Raw genomic sequence first — 25,944 nt, forward strand, 5'->3', positions numbered from 1 at the left:
ACATTTACCTGTGGTACTTGTTTTCAAGCTCACCTTCCAAGTCAAATTGAATATATGTCTTTAGAAAATAAAGTTAATAGTTCACACATTGTTTTGAATGTCCTTGGAAGAGTTTCAGGTATTCTCCATCTGAGCTCAGGTATTCTCCATGACTTCAGTGTATTTCTGAAGTCTTACCCAAAGGCAAGTGAGATGACAGAAATAGCTGGTGTCTTCTGTGTCTCCAATATAACACATATTGGCATACTTTGGAGAAAATTAGTTACCTTTCTTTCTTGATCCTCTAGCTTTCCTTTTGCAGAATAATGAACTAAACTGAGTTCCTTGTCTGTGTGCCAAACAAATTTTGTCATATGTTTTTGCAATAAATATTTGTTATTTATTTGTAGGACAAGTTAATATCCCCTGCAATAATACAGAAGTTTTTAAAGGAGAAAATGGCGCATTTCAAATCAATTAATAATGTTCTTCCAGAGAGAGAAGAGCATGTAGTGTGCTGTAAACCTCATCAGGAGTTAAAGTGGTAACCAGATGCCAAAGCTGTGTGACTCACAGAAAATACCCTTACAGCACTCCTTTCCTACTTGAATTGCCAACTGCTTTGTCTTTCATGTTGCTGCTCATTTCAGCTATCACAATGTGGCTCTCTTGCATTGGTCCTAAGCCAGAAACAGTCATCGTGAAGCGTCCTTTGCTCAAAACTCGCTTCAAATAGCCAGTTCTATACTGAGTTTTCACATCATCCCGTTAGGCCTTCAAAGTCCTTTCCATTTAAAAAAACATGTTTTCTGTAACAGTCATCTTCCATATGTTTGAGAATATTATTATAGTGCCATTTGAGCTTCTCTAGTTTGAATAATACTTGTCAACATTTTAAATATAGAAGTGTTTGCATATGTGTACACACACACATAATCTAAATTCCAATGTAAAAATAGTTCTTTCTTGCTTTTGATACTTGAAGACACAAAATTAAGTTAGGATTTAGCAGTAGTTTGAATTCTTCATCATTTTAGTAACTTCACAGATCAGTAGTGCTCTTCAGAGAAAAAAAAGGGCTGACTTGCAATGCTACTCTATTTGGAAGGCATTCGTAGTCATGTTTGTTTATTGTATTATTAACTGACATGTAAATATATATTTTTTTTTTATTTATTTGCAAAGTATCTGATCCATGTTTATTTGCTTCTGGGCTGTTGCTTTACCTTCCTTTTATCCCAGCCAGTTCAGTATACCAAAAGTACATAAAATGCTAAATTTTTCTGCTTCACCTTGTTAGCAGTTTGTGGAATGAAACACATTTATTTGCTAAGAAAAAAGCCCACTGTCCACCTCTACCTCCATAATAGGACTGTGAGAAATAGTAAACTGATCACCATTTCTTTTCTCTTTAAAAAGATTTTAATAGGAATTTAAATGAAATTGCAATCTAAAACTTGTGTGACTATTTCAAATAGGCTTTAATTTCCATACTTTTTAAAAAATAAAAGTGAACACAGTTTTATTGTGAGCACAAAGTGGACATAGCAGAATAGAACAAAGGTCTGTCTTGCTTGGCTAGCCGCCTGTCTACAGTGTCTAATACAGAAGCCGAGCAAATCTAGAGCAGGGTTTCATGATGCCTTCTCTCTTTCCAGAAGGCTGTCATTTAGAGACTTCCTGAGGCAGAGTTCATATCTTCATCTTTGCTTATATTAGCCCCTGATGACTTTTGATGGATGCATAAATAGCCATCTATGCTTCCATAAAAACATCCTGTGACCACACATTTTTGTCCTGGCCAAACCAGGACAATTTTATAATTAAATTATATGTTCTGTAAAAAGCACTTTTGTTTGTTTTAAGTCTTGAGCTTGCTTATTTAAATCAAACTTTTCTTAACTGGTTGACCTATACTGTTTGCCAGTGGTAACTATTTTCTCCATTCAATGGACGGGGGAAGCTCAACTCATACAATTCTCCCACAGTTATGATGAACTAGAGTCATTCCCTCCCTAGAAGTTTTCGGTAGTCCTACAAGGAGCAGGGAGTTGGACTCAATGATGCTTATGGGTCTCTTCCAACTTGAGATGTTCTGTGATTCTAAGAATAGATTATTTCTCTTAGCCTTTATCTGATTTATCAGTGGCTGCTCTGTCCATTCTTAACACAGAATCAAAGAAGAGAGCTAACCTTCCCTGCAGTACTTTAATGCAACGCACCCTTGTTCTCTTGCAGAGTGTTGCAAAATTTTGACTTTTGGTTATGGTCACTAGAATATACCATATGTTGGTATCATATATGAACTATACATGAAGAATTAAACTCATACTTTTTAAGTTCAATCAAACTTTAGGTTTTTCTTAATCCAGGAGTCTAAACAAAATCAACAGACTTATTACACAGGTTAAGAAGTATTTCTCTCTGTTGCTGAAAAGTAAAAATGGTTTTTTCTGACCTAAGGGACCAGCCAGCATCCTAGGACTGTTTTAGCATGGCATAGGAAAAATTTCTTCACAGAAAGGGTTATTAGGTATTGGAATGGGCTACCCGGTGAGGTGGTGGAGTCACCATCGCTGGAGGTGTTTAAGAAAAGACTGGATGTGGCACTTAGTGCCATGGTCTGGTTGACACAGTGGTGTTAGGTCAATGGTTGGACTCGATGATCCCAGAGGTCTCTTCCAACCTAGCTGATTCTGTGATTATACCTAAATGTGTTGGCAGAGATATAGTATATGTCATATATGTAATATAGATGGAATCTCAGTGTTTCAATTACAAAAGGAAATTTTTTCTAGCATTTCAAAAGACTCTGTGGTAATCACTATTGTCTTGTGTATGGTTTCAAACAGGATTTGTGTTGGCACCAAGGTTAGTTCATGACTGAATTATAATTTTTTTTAACAATTTGTGGATATTTTTGTTAAGTATGTGGTCTGTCAGTAGAAGTGAATCTCTGTTATATATTTCTGAAACTCAGACAAAAGGTTAATTTTATCCACTTCTATAAGTATCTCATGTGACACATAATTATTATTGTATGTCATGAATAAATTAGTTGTGTCTGTAGTTCATCTGGATTCCATCTGTGCAAAACAGCTAAGGGCAATTAAAGGGAATGAAGGAAGGGTTTTCTTAAAAAGTGTAGTGTCTGAAAATCCTTTAATAATTCTTCATTGCTTCATTTACAATTCTGCCTAGTAGTACCAAGTGTCAGGCTGCCAACAGCCTGCAGATTGGTAGATATATAGTTTTCCAATGGCCATGTATTTTCTAGGCAATTCTTCCCAATCCTTGTAATGTATTCATTTCATTGTTACTTTAATGTAAGTAACGTACTTTAATCAATCTCAAATACTGCCCAGAATGGGCAGTTGCAAATCATGTTAACTACGTATGGTTCTAGGCTAAGAAGTGATGAAGAAGTATCCAGAGTGAAAGTATCATTTTTGTCATTTTTGTGTGTCTTAGAATGAAGCGGGGATAAAATATCGACTGAAAATAATGTTAAACTTTTATATTGATGTATCCAAATAAGCTTGTTTAAATTCCTCCTAAAAAATAAACCTTGCAGAAATAGAAAGGATTTAGACAAATTTTAAGTAGAAGATAAACTAAGCGAGGAGCAAAGCCCCTGGTGCTGAACTTCACTGTCCCCAGATGAGTGCCATGGTAAAGATACGGATACCCCAAGGAATCTGCAAGATCGAGGCCTCTGAGTAGTTGCAATGTGACATGAAATGATAGGAGGAGGCCAGAAAAAATCCTGAAAAAATGCCACTAGATGTGTAAAATATTACGTTGCAGCAAATACCTTTCAAAATAACTGTTCTCAGAAGACCTTACTGGGAATTCCTGGTCTTGTTTCTCTAAGTTGCTGTGGCAGGTGAAGGGTGGAGAGAAAAGAACTGTTAACATAAAAGTTATTACAGTTAGTACTCTTAGATTTTTTTTTAGGGCTGTGTATTGTTCTTCACATGGATGCAAAATGTCAAGGGAAGGTGATAGTATCGCACTTCAGTGAATTAAGATAATATCTAATGACGTTAAGTACTTATAGTATTCAATGCACAGAGTGCATAAGGCATTTAATAGCCTGTTAATGATTCTAAAATGTTTCATGAAATAAAAGCTAAGACAGACCACGTGAATACTAGCATGACACCATTGAACCCTGTCTGATGGGTGTCTTATGAATGAATTATTGATTAGCTATTATTACTATTAGCTACAAATCTAAAATTTAATTTTGACTCAGGAACAAATTTTGAACTTGAAAATATGTGAAATCACAGCATTTTAATGACTTACTCTATTTCAGTTGCCTTTTTAAGTGTTTTTCACCTTTCTGCCTATGAAAATGCCTGTTTTAAAATGTCCAGTGTTCTTTTATAATGTATATGTCCTTTTCAACTGTCTCCTACTTGATAATTCTCAGCTGATTTTTGCTGTTCTTTCAGGAAAAAATGTTATTACACTGACTGGAGGAGCAAAACCATGGGCAGGTTGGTGGGTGATGTGTAGCTTCTAATTTTGTCAGATAGTCACCCTGCTAAAGAAAATCCATTCGCAGTTGTAAATTTATCCAGGAAACTTAGAAAATTAGATTATTTTCCTGAAACCTCAAAATATGTTAGCTCGAAGTGTTAAAATGTTCGTCTGTAACAAGATGCAGTACTTTAAAGCTTTGCCAGTTCTCGTTTTAGAAATGCAAAAGTGTTTATGCCAGGAAAAAAAATGGCCTTATCCTAGCAGCAAACATTTAATACTGGAGCCATCTCTGCATTTATGTCTCCTGTTACCAAGGTATATTTCTATAGCATGGGAGATACTTTCGAGTGCATGTCTCGAATTCTGGTAGTCAGCTATTTCCTAAAACATGCAAACGTAACTTCTCTCGTGTGTCCTGGTGACCAGGACTAAGTCAATGCCACACACCAAAGGCCGGTTTGAATTTTTATTTGATAGCTGACGGAATAACCTGTACACTGCAGTAAAAGCTGTTTAACTCTCTGGGAGGCAGACACACGCAAACCTCACCTGCGGCGGCTGCTGCTGTTGTTGCTGCTTCTGTCAGCCAGGAGAAGGGTACGAGAGGACACAGCAGTGGGCAAAAGAGCCTGGGGGAGCTGGGGAGCAAGAATGAGGGACACTGAGCTGTAATCACTCCCCATTGCTCTAGTCAGACATAATGATGTGGTGTAAATCCTAATTACCCACAGAAAAGATAGGAAAATTTTTACATCAGGGAAATCTCCTGAAACAGTTTTCTACCACGGGTTTTCTTGAGATGGGTCTTGAGATGAGATTACATTTGATTTAGGTTCTCCTGTTGTTACTTTAGGTGATGAAGAGCTCTCATTATTTCTCAGGAACAATTTAAGTAGTCTCATGATATCATTTTGCAAGACGATCAGCTAACAAAAATAGACAAAGCACCGTTGAATGGTAAAGTGAGGAAACTTTAAATATATAAGCAGACAAATATATTGAAATAAAACAATCTATAACATAAATTTACAACTGCGTTTTTCCTCTTCCCAGTCATTCACATGCTTGCTCCATTTTAGTGTTCATTATGAAAAATGTAAGTGATGTGCTTTGTAATGCAAAGGCAAAATCAACAAGCTTTACTGCAAAATTGTCTCATTTCATCTGTAATCTGGTGAGTCCTAGATATTAAATAAATCTATTTTCTTTATTTAGAAGGACAGATGTCTGAAACATGTAATTAAAGTTGCACAGTACCTGTGAACAAAGTAATAAGCAATTTCTGTGCCAGATTGATTTTTCATTTGAGACAAATGTTTTTACTTATGAGAATTTGGGGTTGAATATTTTCCTGCATATTTTCTCTGCCACTTTATACAATCTAGTGCGCAAAGGAATAGTGTGAAGAAGAAAAAGCGGCTGTCTCTAAAAATGAAAGCTAACTAAAATTGCTGTCATACACATCTCACTATTTTAACTCCTACTACTGTCATTGTTTCTTTGCATCTTACAACTTTTCAAACTTAACTCCTTCTCTGTAATTTATCAAGTCTCTCATTAATATTTCTAAGTTAAGTGGAGTTTATAAGAGCTACTATATTAAAGAGGAACTATATTAAAATCTTTGTATATCAAAGGTAAAATTTTAAGGCTGTAGAGTTTCTGTAATTTAAGAATATGAGGCAACACTGGAATATTAGACCCTTCTGTGGCATGTACACTTCTCTGAATTTATTGAGGTGGTTATATGGTAGATGTATGTATCTATAAATGTCCTTTTAAACGTCTGCAAAGGATTATTAGGAGCATGATGAAAAGACAGAAGATAAATGTAGTGCTTACTGGTATACTCTTTCTTCTATGTAATAGCTATGTGGTATCTCTCTATTTTTTATTTACATACCTTAAAACAAAACCCCTTAACATTGTACTTAATCCTGTGAAGTTTGAATTCTATTCATAGGGCCACACTACAAAATAATTTTATCATACTCCTTAAAAGCAATATTTGAAAAGCTTTCAACAAATATTTTCAAAGGAAAGGAATTTGTTAGAAGTAGGACATGCAAGTAAATAGTGTGGGTATCAAAAGTTGTCTGTACTCCCAGATTTAAGACTGAATAATCTAATGAATCAGTCTCGTATCTGCCGTATCAGACACACTGATTTCATGCTGGTTAAGAATGACATTGAAGAAAAGAAAATTAAGACAGTTGCAGCTGCACTCTGCCCACTGAAATGTTGAAATAAATTTATACTTCTAAGGATAGAGAACCAAAACCGACTTTGTATAGCAAGTGAGCTGCAATAAGCCTACTTGGCAAAGGGACTTCTAAAACCTTTTGGATTTCAGTCTGCACACTGAAGTGAAATTGTTAATGTCATTCCATCAAACAAATATAGTATCATTTTTTTCCTTTTTTTTGATGACTATTGCATCCATATATTGAATCTGTCAACCATAACGTGTTTCCCATTACAAAACGTAGTACCATGCTAAGTAACTTCTTGGCATATGGTTGACAATTCTGGCCACAGTCTTGTGTATTTTTGTCTATACATGAGAGGTGCAAACACCAAACAAAATACTGGGTGGTGATTGCTGTCAAAAATACCTCACATACCTGAACTGAGCAACTTCTGCTGGTCATCTCGTTCTATGAGTCTGACCAGATAATTCCCAATTCACTTATACTTTGTTTCTTTGCATTGCAGTCTGCTGAGTAAACATAATTGGCAAGGGGTTTTGGATTAAACTAGTTCTGCAAAAAAGAACAACCAAGCAAATAAAATGTAACAGTACAGTTGAGCGTGAAAGTTGAGCAAAGCTGAAATTACAGGCATCTTCATAAAATGTTAATTTTTATATAAAATATATGTGTTTCAGAATAATATCCCATAGTCCAAGGTGCATAAAGCTACAATAGCACCAGCTGGAGTGGTTTCAATAAGAGCCTACCTGAAGTGCTGCCCACATCTTCGCAGCACTGTTCCACTGGGACATTTTTGATGTCATTGCATGAACTCCTGTCTTCATGAGTGACTTCATCAGACCAGCTCTGTCTGCTTTTGCTCTTATTAGATAGACTACACCGAATAGATTAAGTGAAGAATCCATATAAATTGCTACTTTTGACCGAGAAAGCCACTCTGAGTAAGAGCACTAATACTTATTAGCCTTTAGGCAAAAATTTCTCTGAAATTTATTATCGCTTTGAATGAAAGCTCTGTAAACCTTCAGTTTCTTCTTTATTTGTAAAATAACATAAGCCAAGAAAAGAGCTGTCTCTTGCTGGATTATTTTTGTACAAGGGTGGATGTATGTTTCCGTTGAAATATTCTATGCCATCTGAAGGCACTATGCTTTGGAGTGACCAAGCGATGTAATGAGAAAGAAATCACACCTTAGATATAAAGACTTTTTGCCTCGGAAGAGAAATTGCAAATGTAATGTGGACATAATTTTTAATTTATTCCAATGCTGTTCTTCATTACTTTGCATGTTGAAAGGAGCAGACATTAATTTTAAAAAAGTGCTAATTTCTTTTAAGATATAAATGATCTACTAGTTTTTTAGATTTTTGGAGGGGGAAAATGATCAAGGCTTTTTACGTAACAAATTCTAAAATACATTCATAATGAAAAGTCTGAAATCAGATGCATTGTTTTCCTGTTCTTCCTGATGCATCTGCATATTTTCCTCATTAAAGAAAAGCCTGGGTTTTGACTCTAAAAAAAAAAAATCAGTATGTGTACAACAGAAAAAAATATGAAGAGAATAAAATTAAAACTGTACTTACATACACTCTATAACTTTGTACCAAGAGAACTTCCACTGGAGCCAGTAAAGATAATCAACTTGCACAGTAAGATATTGAGTAAAGGAGACACTTAAGGGATGCACCTGCCTGGGAACCGTATTCTGTGTTTCAACTTTATGAACGTAGTTATGTTCTTTGGCTCATAATGCTTAGTGTCAAACAGTGGTGTCCCTCAAGTGCTGTACCAGTTACATAGAGTGTGCACCAATACCTTGGCAATACATAGCAAGAAGAAAATTTTGAGAATTTTAAATGTGTCTGTAAAATTCTGTTCCTGCATTTGGCTTAGATTTCTGTGTGACACTGTGCCAAATAGGGGTAGAACTTTTTTTGCTGATGTTGATAATAAAAGGTACGTTTTCACAAAGGTCATTTTGCTGCCTGAGAGCAACTGACTGTGTCATCACTTCTTACTCTTAATTATGAAATGGGTAGCTGTGCTTCTGCTTAGCACAGGCAATTAAGTATTCACTTCAGATAAAAAAATCTGATACTTAGCTTTTCACTTTTTGTGGATATGAGATATATATGCTTTATATATCATGCATACATATTCACTGAGTAAGGCCCAAATCCTGTTGAAAAAAAATATTATTTAGGGAATGTTTTTCTAAAATTTAGACTTTTTCTGGATCTCTGATATGCTTATAGTGTCATAATATAGCACTCATTTAATATGAGACCTGTTCCTTAAATACCCATATTCCATGGCAGTTGAATATGGAAAAAACATAGGTCAGCAAGGGGTGCAAAACTGAAGTGATAAGGAGGTAAATTCTAGCATTTGCTTGGAAATTAACTGCACTTCACTAGATCTACCCCTGTATAAACCATGTCCTGAGACACTATTTAGGCAAGTTGCCAGTAGAAGAAAGCCCTTTATGTTACCAGTATATAATCTAGTTGGGGTTACAAAAATTGTGTTCTGTTTGTGTTTTAAAATGTCAATTTTTAGGAACTGCAGGAAGGGTTTTTTTGTCTAAATACTGTATAAACATATCTGTATAATGTATCCTTTATTTCATGTTTAGGTATACTGTTTTGTAAGGCAGTATCAGCCCTTGGATTTTGAGGAAAACTTTGCAGGGGAAGGCTTTATTGAAATCAAAAAAACCATAAAAATTTGATCCTGAGCAGTCTTATACTTACTTTCAATTTTATGAATTTTAGTGTCCGAGTTGCCAGGTAAGGGAGGGAGGAAGAGTTACACTTACCTTGCACAGTGGGGGCTGGAGAAAGTAATTAGATATGTTCTTGAGTAAAGCACAAGCATCCACAGTTCTGCCAGATGAACTACCTTGGAAACTTATTTTCCCCGGAATCAATACTGCAATCCCATCTCAAACCATAATCCCACTAATTTTAGGGTGAGTTGTGCTCGAATAAAGTATGCAAGTTATATCACAAATAAATACTGTTAATTTTGTTCTTTAACTCCTTATTTTCTTTTAGTTAATGTGGAAATTTCCTGCTTTCATTTCATTTCTAGTATGATGTGACTAAATATGCAGTGTTGGAGATAGAAATAACAAACAGGTGAGAGCATGTAAATCTGATTTCTTATTGTCTCAGTTTGCAGAGGAATATGAGAGAGCTGAAGAGTTGGTTGCCCAGAAACCCAATGAAGCTTGATAAGGAGGCCCTACCTGATCTGGAAGAGACAGATTGCTACACAGCACCCTTTAGCCGTGCACGCATACACCAGTAAGTGCTGGAACTGGAAAGGCAGCCCCAGAGACCACAAGGATTTTTTATTTTCTCACTTCTTCTAAGCAAGTGCCATAGAGGCAGCCGTTAACAGATGGTCACTGGCAAATACCCAATATCATACTTGATATTTTCTATGGGTTTTCTCTTAAAGTCAAAATCTACTCTCTATTACTTGCTATTTGATAGTTACTCAGTGGTATAAGCAGAAATTTGACTGAAAAAAGCATGCTGCCTTTTTGGCTTAGAAGGTTTTCATTACATTACAAAATGCAAATACTTGCTCGAATCTGCTTTCCTTAATTACGAATTTTACTTAGGCAAAACCTGAGACAGCTGTTGAACCTGGAGGCAAGCTAAAACCAGTGATGTTTTTTTCTTTCTTCTCAGATCTGCATTTTAAAAATGCTTTTGTCTCTGAAAGTGTGAATGTATCTACACCAAATAAAAACTCTATGTGTTCAAATCAGCGTGTTGATGGTGATGTAGGTAAACTGTGCCATAAATTTTTTCAGGATCAAAAAAGTTAGATTTTAAAATTCATGCTGTTTCTTAATTTTTAAAGTATTTTGTGATAATTCTTTTAGGAGAGAAAGTTCATTTAAAGTACAAGTGTGAATTAGACTACATAGGATAAGGCAGCTGTATGCTAGTGGACTGACTTTACCCTGGAAATATTGTATTATCTTTTTTTTTTTTTTTTCAGTAATTGATTATATTGCATTGGATCAATCACCTGCTTCTGGTGTTATTTCTCAACCAACTCAGCTGATGTTATCGACTGTAATAGTGTCACTTTTGGCACAGCTGAGTGGGCAAAAGCTCCTGCATGTCAGATTTCTGGTGTCTGGAATCCAGAGCCATCTGGGAAAGGATGCTTTATTTGGCTCCACCCTAGGATTCTCTAAGGGAAGGTGCTTGTGAGCTGCTACTCAGGTGTCCAGTGCATGGAGATAGTTGTTTGGGTTTTTTTTTTCCTAAATAGTAGTTCTGGTAGTTCCATGACACAGACATCTGCTAACTCATAAGTAACTTGAATTTGAGAACAACCACTGCTTCTGAAGATCTTTTTTTAATTAATTATATCCAAAACAGAATAGTAGGATATTTTAGAATTTAGTTTTAGTTGCCCAACAGTAATCTGTGACGATGATAAATTTATTGGACCTGAGAAGGTGCTCTAGGGATGTAAAATCTTATATCTTGTGCAGTAATCAAGGAGAGTAAAGATCCAATAAAACACTGTAAGAAGAAAACACTTGAGCAGCTATGTTTCAACAACCATGCGTTGTTTTGAATACTAAGAGACATTCATTATTTTAACAGTTTTACGATAAACAACAAAGACAGCTTCTTCAGCAATTCCACGAGAAGTAGAATTGTGCATCACATGTTACAGAGAACTAAGTATGAAGATGGAAAATCCAAAATGGGTGAGAATGCTGTATTTTTTTCCTAACCTGAAGCTATAAAAATTTTATATCTTTACTTGCCTGAAAAAGTATCATTTGAGTAAACTCTAATTAATTTTGCCGTTCCTTGAGATTGTTTTAATCACTCAGTACAGAGTTGAAGGAATATCACATAAATTATTTTCTTAAATAACTCAGTGAAAATTGGCAATATTTTTCACCTAATTACTCATTACTTAAAGTAAATTGTGGAGATTATGATAACTTTATGTGATCAAGAGTCACAATAAAGACAACATATACCTCAGAAAATTGTCAAGTGTTTTCAAGGACTGGTCCTAGTAGTTCTGCTACTACTGAGCAGTTCCAGTCCAGCAGAATCAATGTGAGCTACACTTAACTTATTTGAGGCCTCTGTGCAGCTCAGAGACAGTTGATCTGAAGACTAAATTCAGTTTGTATCAACACTGCTATTATAGTATTTTTTTTAAGAAGGTCTAACAACTCATTTTCATTTGCAGTGAACAGGGGATGTATGTATGATTTCCTATTTTCTTTGCAGGAATTAAATTAAGAATTAAATATGTATAGACATATTAAAACCTTATACTTATGAAGGTGATAGAAATTACAGAAAGTTGTTGCTTGAGTTTCTGAAGAAAAGCAGTAGTAAGAAAAAAAGAAAACAAGGGTTCAAATCTAATGCCTTTGAAGCTGATGATGACAACTTTCATTATGAGATTAGTTCAGCGTAATTTATATATTTGAATGGACAAATCTAAAATCTGTCATAAGTACTTATTTATTGGGGAAACTCTTGGCTATGGGTGTGCTCTTACAGGCTACTGAATCTTTTTATTATTAACGGTTATTTATTATGTATTTTTTATAATGTGCTTTGATAGCACAACAAATCTGGTTTTAGGAAGACTCTAGGAACCGAGCCAAAACGCTGTAGCCAGTATGGTGCAGAGCACTTCTCTGATACAACTCCTTCAGCTGGCTTATATTTAAACATAACAACAGGTTAACTTTCAACCCTGCTGAGGTTTTGCTACCTCAAGGATTGTCTGTCCATACCACTCTCTGTGTATGTCAGATCATCTGGTCACCTGTAAAATCTGTATCATCTGCTCTGATGAATACAACAGGAATGTAACTGTCCTCTCACACTTGATCTGGCACAAGCACCTGACCCTGAGAGAAAGGTTGCAGACATTGGCCCTCAGAAAGCTGCTGTAGTTCGACAGAGCCAGAAATCTCGAGGGATCAGCAGGACCTGCACAACCAGTTGGTGGGATTATTGATTATTGTCATGGTTAGCAGCTTCCTGAGCATCTAATACCAAGCTAAATTCTGAATACCTAACTTGAAAACTTGCACTGCTTGAAATTAAATGTGTATAAAAAATTGATATCAGAACTAATGCTTCTTATCTTTTTAGGTATTAATAGATTACTAAATAATGGAACATATGAAGCAGCATTTCCACCACATGAGGTAACCTGGTTAATTTTGTATTTGTATTTATATTTAGATTAAAGCTTGCACAAATGTTTTGAGGTCCTACTTTATTTTTAATTTTGTCCTGCAAACTTTTAATTTCATTAAGTAATCTTTTGAGACTTTTTTTATTTATAGCTCTTGCTTTAATATTGGCTTTTAAAATTTTTCTTGCATAATGTATTATAATAACTTCCTGGAGCATTTTCTTGCTGAACTAGAATATTATAATTCTTTTTTTATTTTTATGAACCGATCATTGCCTGTGGAGTTCTTAATGAGAATATCAGTTGTTCCAAATTGTTTCAATTAGTTGTATTAAATTATTTTTGCCTGCCACCTACAAAATGTTCTGTTTTTCTAATAGCATGTGCACTTAATCACAGTTAGGGAAACTGATTAATTATTTCCCATTTAGTCTTTTCTGAATAGTTCTGGATAACTTCTACTTGATGATATCGTTTTCAGTAGGTTAAAGTCTGCTGAAGCCTGTAAAACTGTGAAGTAAATGAAAAACTTGTATTTGGTTTCAGAGGGTTTTTCAGACAAACTTTACAAATTGCTGAGAGTAATTTTTTTGTAGGGTATTAATAATTAAATACCAGGAATATAGAGGGGTATTTTAGATAAATAATTGAACATCATTGTTAACACTTCAGCTGTGCATTACTGACTTCAGGGAAAAGCTGGCCATACTACCAGAAAAACCTGTGAAGCTTTCTCTGGCTGTCAAAACCATGCTGTCCTATCCTTTTTATGTACATATGTTCCTTTGTTGTGGCATAAGCTACAGTTTCAAAGTTTCAGTTAAGATTAATGATGTCATATTTTTAAGCCACTCTTGCCTTAATTGCTGCTTGACTGGTGCTAAGGGCTAGTGGTTGAACACTCTCAATTTTTATTCTTTTTTTATTTTTTCTTTATCATACGAGCAAATTAGAGTGAAAATTCAGTCCCAGTGGGAATGCTGAGACTTGAACTCTGTTAGGAATAAACAGTGCAGAAAGAAGCAGGGTAAAAAAAAAAGGTTTAAAAATTTGCCATACTGGGTAATGCTTTATGCATTGCAGTCATTCATCCAGGTGACTGTGAGGATAAGTTGATGTTGTGTTCCTAGGTGTTCCTAGACGTTGCAAAGGTCACACTCTGTGTTGACATTTTTGGTACGCTTCTTTGCTGACTGTAATGAGAAATGAGTAGAATTGGACTCTCTGCTATGTTTAGCTTTGGTTTTAACTCATTCTTAAACCAGAGGGTCAGCAGATTGCAGCGAGTAAATAGTGTTCTCTCAGTTGCAGGGAATGCTCAAGATTTCAAATATATGATAGAAATCTAAATGGCTAAATTACATGGATCTACCAGGGTCAAGAATCTGTCTGATTGCTGACTCTGAAGTACTGCTCTGGGGAACTCTGCTCTCCTCCCAAGAAATTATTTGGCTCACTTGCAGTTACTTGATGTAAGATTTTCCTTACCACAACCAAATGGTGGGGTCTTTTTTTAGGGAAAAAGTTCAACTAAAGGAGATGTCCTCCTTCAGAATTGGTGTAAAATTACAAATACAAGAGATTCTGCTTAGGATAGTTCAAGCAAATCTGTGAGTTACCTTTTGACTGCTGAGCATGAGGCTATTCTTTGAGGCTGTCAGGCAGTCTTTAAATGTCAGGCACAGCCTGGAGGGACTCCTTTTGGGTCAGACTGACTCTGTGTTTTGCTTCTAATGCCTCTGAGATTCCTGTATAGCTTCAAAATAATGCCAGTTCTGTTGTTTCCATCATCTTAGAAAATATGTACCACAGAAGGACTATGTTTTTCTATACTTTTAAACAGGAGTTAAAGTCATAGAAAATGTCTGGGAGAGGAGAATTGAGCTTACATACCAGAAATTTATAAAGTTTTATAGGAGAGAAAAAGATACCGCAAACTTCTCACGAAAAGTTTTGAAAAACTGAAATAGGTGAAAGCATACAAATAAGCATATATTAGTGAAATAGAGACACTGTACTTGAAGCCGTGTAAGGAGTTGAGTAGTTCTTTATAGTATTGTACTAGTATGGCTCTATTAATTTAGAGAAACTGTCCATTTCAGAAGCATATGTAACAGTATCTCTTCTGTCAGGGTTATGTGTTAGCTCCAGATGGCATGTCCTAGAGGCGTCCGTAATGAGACCTATTTATCAAAAATAGCGAACACCTCATTTAAAAATTATATTCAAATACCTAAGAAATGTATATATTTTCCATAGTGCCTACTAATATACTTTTATTTCTTCATGTTTCTCAGGGAAGCCACAAAAGCAGACATCCCATCAAAACACATGGAGCTCAGAATCACAGACACCTTTTATATGAGCGTTGGGCACGGTGGGGAATGTGGTACAAATACCAACCTCTCGATTTAATCAGGTATTAGTACTTTGAAGAGTAGCTTGTTTCTGTGATACAAACAACCTGGTAACAGTGTGTTAACTGTACTGCTAAATTCCTTGTGCTTTCCTGCAACATTTAGCTATTCAATATTATCAGATAAAACTGGAATCCTCTAAGTTGCTTCCTTTGTGTGGTCTTTTGTGCATAAAAGGCACATAGATCCAGCTGCTTGACAATTTGCAGTGTGAAACTTAAAATACAAACCCATGACATGGTCTGCTGATCAGAGACACTTGCCCCTCATGAAAGCACCTTTGAGAGCAAGGACTGTTACCCACAAGAACAGTCAGAGTTACCAGATCCAGTGAAGTGAAAATACAACCTAATTGCTATGCTTCCATGTGGATTTAAATAAACTTCTGTTTATATATCTTATAATTAGTGTCGTAGATTACCAAATGTAAAGCAGAGAAATATATGTAATTGAAGTTAAATAATTGTGATGTTTGGGTTTCATGCTTTCCTCATCTTTGACATGGAATACCAATAATTCATTTTTCCTTGCTGTCAGTTTTTATTCCTGATCTGATAGTCATAAGCAATCATTGTGCCCAATAGTGTTCTACTGAAGGCTGTGGAGCTAAACATGTGCCATGGGACAATTCTGTGCTGACCAAATAGTATCATCCATGACTGACTTTCTGACCGCTGCTACTTCATCTCTTCTAGCAACTGATACTGAAGTTTTGAAGAATTAGAGCTCAATCTTCACTTTGTGTTTTCAATTCATTGTTTTCTCTAATTATAGTTCGAAATATGTCATATTACATGATTATCGATCATAAATACTTTTTATAACTAAATACTTAGGTCATACCAACTTACTTTATCCCTTTCCAGAAATTCTCTCTCTCTCTCTCTCTCTCTCTGCACGCAAATTAAATGTCCTACATTTAATAATGTTGAAACTAGTACATCTACTTAGTCATTGCAAGGACATGAAAATTACAGAGCACTTCAGTAATATCCTTAGACAATATATGTTCTGGTAGGTCTGCAATTAGTGTCACTAGAATGTTACGCTAGCCTGCAATAAAACATCCATTAAACTGACAATAATTTTACCATAAACTTGTAATGGTAGTTCCTCGTTAGAATTATTCTACTACTGTGAAGATAGATAAAGGTCACCATAAGTTTTAACTTTAAACAATGTATTTGCTTCCTTTTCATGTAGGCGATATTTTGGTGAAAAAATCGGACTGTATTTTGCCTGGTTGGGGTGGTATACTGGAATGCTTATTCCTGCTGCCCTGGTTGGGCTCTTCGTTTTCCTTTATGGATTGTTTACAATGGATTCCAGCCAAGTAAGGTAAAAGAGCATTTAAAAACATAGTAGCCTGTTGAAAATTAAGAACAGTCTGGCACAACTTAGATCATTATTATACTTATAAATGCTTTCCAGACATGGTTATCATGTAAAAATAACCAAATAGCACACTGGCTTCTTCAGTCAAGTGTATCCACTTTGTATATCTGTTTTGCATCAAGCTGTATGTGTACCATTCATAGCAAGTGCCCTTACCACTGCATCACAGCGATTCCCATTCTGTCTGTAAGGAAAAAACAGCAAGTACCGATCCTAATGTGGTAGGTACTGCAATGGTTGTCATTCTAGACAAGGCCAATGGATGAAAAAACAGTCAGACATACTCCCTCTTTACATCCATCTTGTCTATAACTTCGAGTGTAATACAGTTGCTAAACTTCAACTTACTTTTGTCTATGCCTTTTTTTTCTCCCAGTGGTAATAGTGGCAAACTTTGAGTCTAACAAAATCTTTAACTATGTCAGTGTAAACCGCAGCCCGGAGACCCAGCTTCAGGGAGATTACAAGCACATGAAAAGAAGTTAGTTTTCAAGTTTCCCACTGTTGTGATTTTACTCTGAGAGGGGCTTATGTCAATTTAGAAATATTGATGAGGGTGCTCAAGTTAAGTGCTGACTGTATTTTTAGGAACTATTTCAGAGGACTCACCCTTATTACAAAGTTTTCCATTAGATTTCATGAGACACAACAGTATCAGTGTTCTTGCAATTGCAACTGCTGTTCCAGGCAGTTTGGGTGCTTAGACTGTAAGTATACTTGGAGTCAGATTTCACAGGAAGTGTTGTTTCTTGGGCTTTGAGCAGGACTATTTTACATTTTCTTTATGGAATTGTCTTTATCTTCTCTTTCACAGTGAGTTATTATATTCTACAGTGCTGTAATTAAGGCTTTTTTAGGCTTGCAGACTCCTGAGAGACTTTACAACTTCAAACTGTATTAGATGCAATTAAATGCAATAAATTTATCATCCAGGAAACTATACTATCTTTAGGATATTGTTCTCTCTATTAGGATTGTAGTTATGTATTATAGCTAACATTAGCCAGTGTTCATTTCAAAATTCTGACAGAGGGTGGGTTAATACAGAAGCCCCAGCCGTGTGCTCTGTGGCAGCCCCAGAACATCTGTAATCCAGATGTGTTAATTCTGGGCAGAAGGTCCTCTCTGCCTTTGATGGTGTGAATCTGCCCAGTCCCTCTGGTTAGTTGTGACACAATACTGTCGTATCAGTGCATTGCCATGACCAAGTTAGTAAGACCTGCTGTGAGACACGGATTCAAGAACAGAGCTGATTGTGACTGGCCTGATAAAATGTATGTAGATTTTAAGTGCTTAACTAATTCTAAGGGCCAATGATAACAGATGCTGCTCCTTGCCATATTTTCTTACTTAGCCTGGAAGAGGTTAGGGGGGTTAGACAGAAACCTTCTACCTAGAGCACACAGGAGTCATCCATTAGCAGGCAGACAGACTGCACAACCTAAATGTTCTTATTCTTGCCATATTCTGGGACTGTGAGATCATTTATCTAGTGTTTCTGCAGTCATTTAAAGCGAACTGCTAGATAAACATTCATAACAGTTTTAAAATATATAATTTGATTTTGAGCACTGCAGCTACCGCAGTATGCAAATGTAATGTTCAGCAGCCATCAGGAAGAAACAGTTGGGTACGTTATTCTGACAAAATCCAGACTCGGGAAACCCAGTGGCAATTAGGAATTTAAACCTTGTGCCAGGGCATTATGGCAATGTCATAACTGCCACATTGCCCCAAATTCAGTATTATTCAGTGTAATACTACTTCATGTGAAACAGGTTTCACCCTATTAACACCTGTTATTAGGAACCAGTGAATGTTAGGAAGAGTTGATTTACAGTGTGATAAATTCTGTCCAAAAAAACTGTTCTTCATCTATCTTGTGTACCACAAAATTTGAACTTACCGATTGATCAAACCAATTTTGCAGAAGCATGCTTTCCTCAGGGATGTCCCTTCGCCTCTCGGGTGCAGGGAGCTGCCCTGAGCCCCTCTCCAGAGACTGCAGGCAGAAAACGATCGTTTTCTTCTTTTTCCACTGAGATCCAGTGCAGTTTCAGCAGAGAAGCAATAAGCAAAACACGAGCGTACATTGCCATAGAGCCAAACATTGCTTGGAATGCCAGCCATAGGTTTTGTGCAGCAATGATTTGAGGGTTATACATAATGATGTCACATCCAGGAACTAGTTTGTCTTGCTTACGACATGTACAAGTACCTGCTTCTGCTCCATGGCCAGAGTCTGTCCTGATACCAGGTGGCTCTTTATATATATACATGTTAAAAAATATATATAAATACATATATCTCAGCCTGTGCTGGGACCCTATCTCAGCCCATCACGAGACCATCAGTCCCTGCCCCTTACGTAAAGGAAAGACACTCTGTGTAGTTCATCTGTGACTGCCACAAGCAAGTTGAAAATAAAGCCTATTTGTTCCCTTTTGGTGGTATCCTTCCTTCTTTCCCAGAGCAAGTGCCCTTCTCACACTGCCTTTTGCCCCTTGTCATAATCTTTCTCTCCTTTCCTCAGTTACAGTTTCAGGGAAACAATGAACTTTCAGGTCTGATCAAATTGTTTGATGATTCAAATGTATTGTACAGGGAGGAAGAAGGTGAAATAAGATGGGAAGACAAAAACACTGCATACACACTGTGGTATCAGGGACTAGACACTATTATAAGCAAACACGCATATATGTCCCACGTTTAGAAATAGAAGTTTCTCCATTCTACGCAGTTAGGGACATTTTTGTTTCCTGTCACAGAACAAGTGCATAAGATGGGCAGTGTTTACTGAATGCACGTTGGAATGGAGGATATTCTTTTTCTTGCATGGGTTTGGAATAAAGCTTGGTAATACTGTGGTTGCCAGGAGCCGTCACTGAGGTCCCCCAGGGTACTGTGATTATAGTGTCGGCAGTTCATTGCAGGATTCGGTTGTGAGATGAACGCAATGAAGAGAAAAATCCACAGAATCTCTGTTGAAGAAACTCTGTAGTAGCTTCCAGAGTATTTGGGTTATATTCATAGGGCTCAGACATGCAGAAACAAAAATGTGGAACGTGAATTTGTATTTCTTGTTTCATATGCTTTTAGATATATTTTGATCCATTTGCCCTCCCTGAGCTAAACTGGGGGAAGTATGAAGTGGTAGTCAAAGCTGGGGTTGTTTAGCCTGGAGAAGAGGAGGCTCAGAGGGGACCTTATTGCAGTCTACAACTACCTGAAGGGAGGTTGTAGTGAAGTGGGAGTTGGCCTCTTCTCCCAGGCAACTAGCGATAGGACAAGAGGACACAGCCTCAAGCTTCGCCAGGGGAAGTTCAGGTTGGACATTAGGAAGAATTTCTTCTCAGAAAGGGTCATTAGACATTGGAACGGGCTGCCCAGGGAGGTGGTGGAGTCACCATCTCTGGATGTGTTTAAGAAAAGACTGGACATGGCACTTAGTGCCATGGTCTAGTTGACGTGGTGGTGTCAGGGCAATGGTTGGACTCGATGATCCCAGAGGTCTCTTCCAACCTGATTGATTCTGTGATTCTGTGAAACAGTCCTATAGCAGTCCCTTCAATTGGGTTCTTTTCTTTCAACAAATTATGTGCCATATCTATTACCTGTCTTTATTCTCAAGTTAGATGTCAAGCTATTACTTGTTGATTAGTCTATATAAAAATAAATCTGATCATTTTAAAGAGTTTGGTTTTGATGGGTTTATACATATCATTAATTACCACTTTGTTGTTAGTCAAACAGAAAGGCCAGGCCTGAACACAGCATAGCTTGAAGTGTCTTTGCAACGTGTGCTGTAGTCAGATTTCAAATATATAAGTGAGGACAGTACAAAGAAGCTTACTTTGCTCTACTCTACTGAAGACGAGTTGCAGTAACAGCTAACATAGCACCTGTCACAATCACTTGGGTAACAAATGTTATTGCCTTTGTAGAGCAGTGCTAAAGCATGTGACCTATCACTGTCAGTATAATTTCCTGAAACTTCATGTTATTAAAAACAAACCAAGGTTTTAACTCAAGATATATAATACAGAAAATCTAGCATTTATAATTTTGAATTTAAGTTCAAAGTCCAGTACAATTTGGCCTTCTGTTTAACAACAGTTTTTATTATTGTCAAACCTTTATGACATACTCTTGAAATATGATTTTCTGTGCTTAATCATGTGAATGAAAGCGCAAGCAAGAAAATTCTCTGATTTCTGTTACTCTGCCACTCTGAAATGTCTGGCTGTGCTCATTCTGACTTAAGGGTTAATTAGGACAATTTCTTTGTCAGATCTGCATTATGTTGTAGGGTTTCAGTGAATTAGTGATTCTGATGTTATGTGAAGTATGACCGAAGATTACAAAACTGGCATCTAGGCAAGCAGAATCTTTTATTTCTCTTTACTGTTATGGCAGACAGGATTTAATAGATGCATTCATTTGGAAATGAGCATAATCTTCCATACAGTATTAGAACTGTAAATTCAGCTTTTATGAGTAGGAGAGTGAAAACGCAATGTTTATTGAAACAAATCAGTAGGGATTTCCTGGCATTTCTTTTTATACTGCTACTTTCCTAGTGTGTCATAAGATCATTTCAGGCATGTCAACGTTGCTAAAGGATAGGGAAAGGTGATTGCTGATGTTCTTTGGGAAGCTTACTCACTGCAGTTAAAATTCATTTTTGCACTTCTGTTAATTCTGTTTTGCCTTTGTCAAGACACTTAATTATGTGCTACGTTTTAAATATGAATGGTCCCAGTGAAGACAGTTACTTCATCTTCCTAAATCTTAGGAACCGTAAACATCAGAATGTGGCTTGAAGATATTTTCCCCCAAAATAAAATATTAAATTGGTTTTGTTTTTTGTTTTTTTTTTATTATTAGCCCTATACGTAAGTTTTTCTGTAGGAGATATAAACACAAAGACTTGAAATACTACTTCCAGAAATCCCCGTCAGTGGGTTTTTACATGTGACCAACTGATTGTGCATGCGGTCATCCTTCAGCTGATGTGAACTGGGATAAGTTGATTGAAATCAGTGTAGTTACACCAGTGATGTCCATCCTCTTAATGTTTGGTATCTTCTACGTTGCTTAGAAAAATATGCAATAAATGGGTTGGAAGGTAGTGAGCAATGTGTTTTTTCTTCTGGTTGTGATATTTGGGAGAGAATGGGATATTCACAAGTGTGAGAAGTGTAGCATGACGGCCAAAAATATTGCACACTACTCTAGGGCCCGTAGTTTTCAGGTTACTGATTTGGGATTAGGCTTTTCAAGCCAAACATTCGCTTTTAATTTGTTTTATTGAGCCAGTTTTGTGGTGCGGGCATAGTGTTAACAAATAGAGACCACAAACAGCATAGCCTCAGAAAACACTAAGAATGCTAAAAGCCTTTTTATAACCTTTATTTTCCTGTCTCATACTAAAGCAAAGAGATCTGCGAGGCAAATGAAACCATTATGTGCCCTATGTGTGAACGCAATTGCACACTACAAAAACTCAATGAAAGCTGCATATATGCCAAGGTAATTATTGTCTTATTGTTATCAAGATAATTTTTGTCTGAAGATCCACTTTCATTGTCTAATGGCTGCCCTTGTTTCAGCAAAGATTCCTGCAAAATGTGTTGTTTGTCTACAGAGGGTTTTTTCAGCCTTTGTGGTTCATGTTTCTAATAAGGGAATGCTCTGAAATGATCAGAGATTATTCTAAAAATTTGTTTTAATTTCTGTGAGCATTTCCTTCCTAAATCCTTATTATTTTCATAAACTTATAAAGTCCCTTGAGTAACAAAACTTTTTTTGGAAGGTTTTTCCTACTTTCCCCTGTAATTAACTTCTTACTCTGTTTCCCTTGCTTACTCTGTAATTTAACTTCTACTCCTCCTAAAGGAGTTCTCTAGCATAATGTGCCTGTGATGTGCTTTGCTCTGTCAAACTAATGCAAAGATTTTACACAACTAAATATTTTGCTACAAGAGCTATCCTTCAAACTTAAATAATCACAAGTACCTCTGTATACATGCAGTGTTTTCAAACGAGCAATATATTTTGATGTGTGGTATGTTTGTAATGCTGGAAAAGTAGCCTTGGCATTTTTCTTGGAATTCCTTAGCCTAGAAGATAAATCTTGGTTAGAAGCCTGTATTTATAAAATGTGACTGTCTCTGGGCCATGGTATTACAACACTGCAGCAATGTGAAAGTGAAAATCAATTTTGTGTTAGATGTTGAAATTTCATATAGATAGGACCAATATTGAGTAAAACTCAACATTTCAAATCTACCTGTAAAGGAAAATTCTAAAAACATTTGACATTATTTTATAATGCCAAAATTAAAAAAATAAAAAGTTGTTTTGCAACAACAGCAATAAATACCATCGAAAATGTTGTACTTAAGGCAAAAATGTTTTTCATTTTTAAATACTGCTATAACTCTATAGCAGAAAATGTCTCCATGAGGTTTTTTGTAACTTTTTTACTATTTTTTTTTAACATGTGTACTGAAGGTAAGAGCTTTCTTAATTGAAATAGCATTATGCAAACTATACAACTCATCCCAGAAATGACTCTTCTTAGAAGACAACAAGTACTTCTTCAGCAGTCCATGGCAGTTTAACAGGAAATTAATACATTTGGCATTGTGGCATCACTTTAACTTGAGGTCCTGTTATTTTAACATCCCCAGTGAATAAGAAGCAGTTTTTGTGTCTTATTTACCTTTACACTGACATCCTGTGCTTAAATCATGCAAATTTCACACTTAATGTTACATTGTGAATAATTCGTTGCAGTAGAAAAAACATGGCAGCCCATCCATATTTCCAGGTATTTTCAAACCAGTCCCCTTGAAACTAACTCGGATGACAACCAGGGCAGACAAGCAGTAAAATTGTCTCCTTTCAGGATTTGTCTGATCTAGATCTCCCCCAAGTGGGGGAGAGAGAGAGTTCTCTTTGGGAAGGAATAGGATTACCATCTGGCCATTCAAATGGCAAAGAAAAAGGAAAAAAAAATTTAAAAGCTCAATGAGGCTTTTTATAACTCTGAGGTTATAACTGTAATGCCTTCACTCACTGTGTTGTCTCTAAAGAAAAGTTCACTGCAGCTTCACTCGTTACCCTCTTGCTAGGAAATGTCTGGTTTCCATCAGGGGTTGTGATCCTGCTGGTTGCCACCATGTTGCTCGAGTTGAGCAGCACATACCCAAACATGTGTCAGCACTTTCACTGCATTTGCACCCAAATTAGTGAATGAAAACAAACTGTACTGTTAGAAAACTACAGTCTGATTTCAAATAAAATGCTCCTTTGTACTTTCTGAAGCACTGTTATTAATATAAGTAAGTGCAACTATAATTTTTAAAAATAAGGCATTAGATCTGCTCTCTGGGAAAAGAAAATGGCATTTCCTGCTTGCTTTCTTGTACCTCAGATGGAGCTTGTCAGCGTTTCCTTCTGGTTTTGTCGTTGTGGGAACATAACTTATTTCTCTGTCTTCCTTCCACACAACCAAAGAGCTGATATGCAAGGAAAGCTGTTCCCGATTCATTCTGGGCACTGGCACCTTTATTCTGGAATAAGTGTTTTAATCCTTATTCATTCAAATAGCTCATTGTATACAAGTAAGCATTGAGTTAATTAGGAAAATTGAGTCCCTTTAAGTGAAGTTTATCTCCCCAAACCTGCTTATGTCATGGGACCTGCCTCATTTATATAAGGCCTTGTGCTCACATTTCACGTTATTAAAACTACTGTCGAGGTTTCTTTCTTAAGTATCTGCCAAGTTTCCCTTTAGAGGAGCACTTAAGACAGAACAAACTAATGCCAGAAAAATCATATACTTCAAATGGGTTTTCTGCCAAGTTTTTTATAAAACTGGAGGCAAAATACAAAAGATGCCTTTTTTCTTCTTGTTACTGCCTGTTTCTTTCATCCCCTCCCTCTTTATCCCATTTCCACTTAAAAATGCCACACTGAAATGAAGTTTATAATTTAAGGGAAAGGCATGCAATATCTGCGTTGTTTTCTGAATTGCCAAATGCCCAAGCTGTCATTCTTGTCCGCGTTAAATGGACTCTTTGATCCGTGGGGGATTAGCGTGGTGCACTGGGCTCTGGGGCTGGTCCTGCACTCAGCACGCCTTGCCCTCGGGCCCCGGGACAGGGTGTTGGTTCAGGGTGGATTTGAAGTGCCTGAAGTCTTGTATGATGATGACAACATCAGTCAGGTATGCTGATGGACTAGCACCGAGTCCTACAGAATTTCACTTCTGTTTAGAGGCATCTGGTCAACACAGAGTCTCAGACCGCACTTAGCCTTTAAGACAGTCACATCTTAATTCTGAGTGTGGTGCTGAAAGACTTTAGCCCAAACACTTTTTATAAAGACCAACCTAGATCTGGGAGCCAGATACGTATTTTCTACTTTTAGCAACATTAAGTCTACTGGGTTAGGGTTGGTTGGTTGGTTCATTTTGTATTTCCTTGGAAAGATGCACTCTTTACTGAGCAGAATATCCAAAATCACATCCTTGCACAGATCTACATTCAAAACTGAAAATGTTCATCAAATTTATTGTACACCTTATTTTGTTCACCTCTCACATTTTTGGTCTCATACCCATTATGTTTGTGTTTTCCTTTATGGAAGCAAAAGAAAAATGAAGCAAAGGGCATATTTGTCTGTACAGTTGATCCCACTGTATGATTTATGCAGGAAACATACTGGATTTATTGCTAGCCAATACCAAATAGTCAATTCCCATTTCAGAACCTTAAAAAAAGAAAAGAAAAACAGAACTGACATACAGCTAAAATATGTTTTTAATAGATTCTCACACTATTATAATAATTTTACTCAATAAGAAGTAAAATAAAGGCAAGCAACACTGTTTCTATTAATTTTTTCTGCTTTCCTGAGTCAGTTTTCTTAATTGCAAGGCAGAAGCAATTATGCCAGCCTTCTCTAAAAGAATGAAAATCTGTCAGCAGGGTCAGTTCTTACAGCAGGCAGCTTTCATGGGAGTGGGATAGGTTTTAAGCTTACAAAAACCTTAAAATAGAAAATGTTGAGGTTAAATTTGACCCAGCATATGAGACAAACTCTGGAGGAATTTTTAGCCTGTCTGGACACGGTCAAAGCATCTCTTAGTGTCTGTGAAAGAAATAGACTGGAGATACATGAAGTGACAGTCTGCAAAACCAGAGTTCAAGTTATACTGAAA

General features: G+C 36.5%; 1 protein-coding gene across 1 annotated transcript in view; it reads left to right on the forward strand.

Moving 5' to 3' along the window:
• The window catches only part of ANO3 (anoctamin 3), a 195,856-nt gene that overhangs the window by 139,992 nt on the left and 29,920 nt on the right, over positions 1-25,944 (forward strand). Inside the window, exons 7-13 of the mRNA XM_068398620.1 lie at positions 4,440-4,484; positions 9,864-9,995; positions 11,325-11,431; positions 12,855-12,910; positions 15,198-15,319; positions 16,521-16,655; positions 22,148-22,244. Of these exons, the coding sequence (XP_068254721.1) occupies positions 4,440-4,484; positions 9,864-9,995; positions 11,325-11,431; positions 12,855-12,910; positions 15,198-15,319; positions 16,521-16,655; positions 22,148-22,244 (694 nt within the window). The remainder of the gene's footprint in view (positions 1-4,439; positions 4,485-9,863; positions 9,996-11,324; positions 11,432-12,854; positions 12,911-15,197; positions 15,320-16,520; positions 16,656-22,147; positions 22,245-25,944) is intronic.

This window comes from Nyctibius grandis, chromosome 4 (genome assembly GCF_013368605.1).
Source record: "Nyctibius grandis isolate bNycGra1 chromosome 4, bNycGra1.pri, whole genome shotgun sequence".
In the NCBI taxonomy this organism is placed as follows: domain Eukaryota; kingdom Metazoa; phylum Chordata; class Aves; order Nyctibiiformes; family Nyctibiidae; genus Nyctibius; species Nyctibius grandis.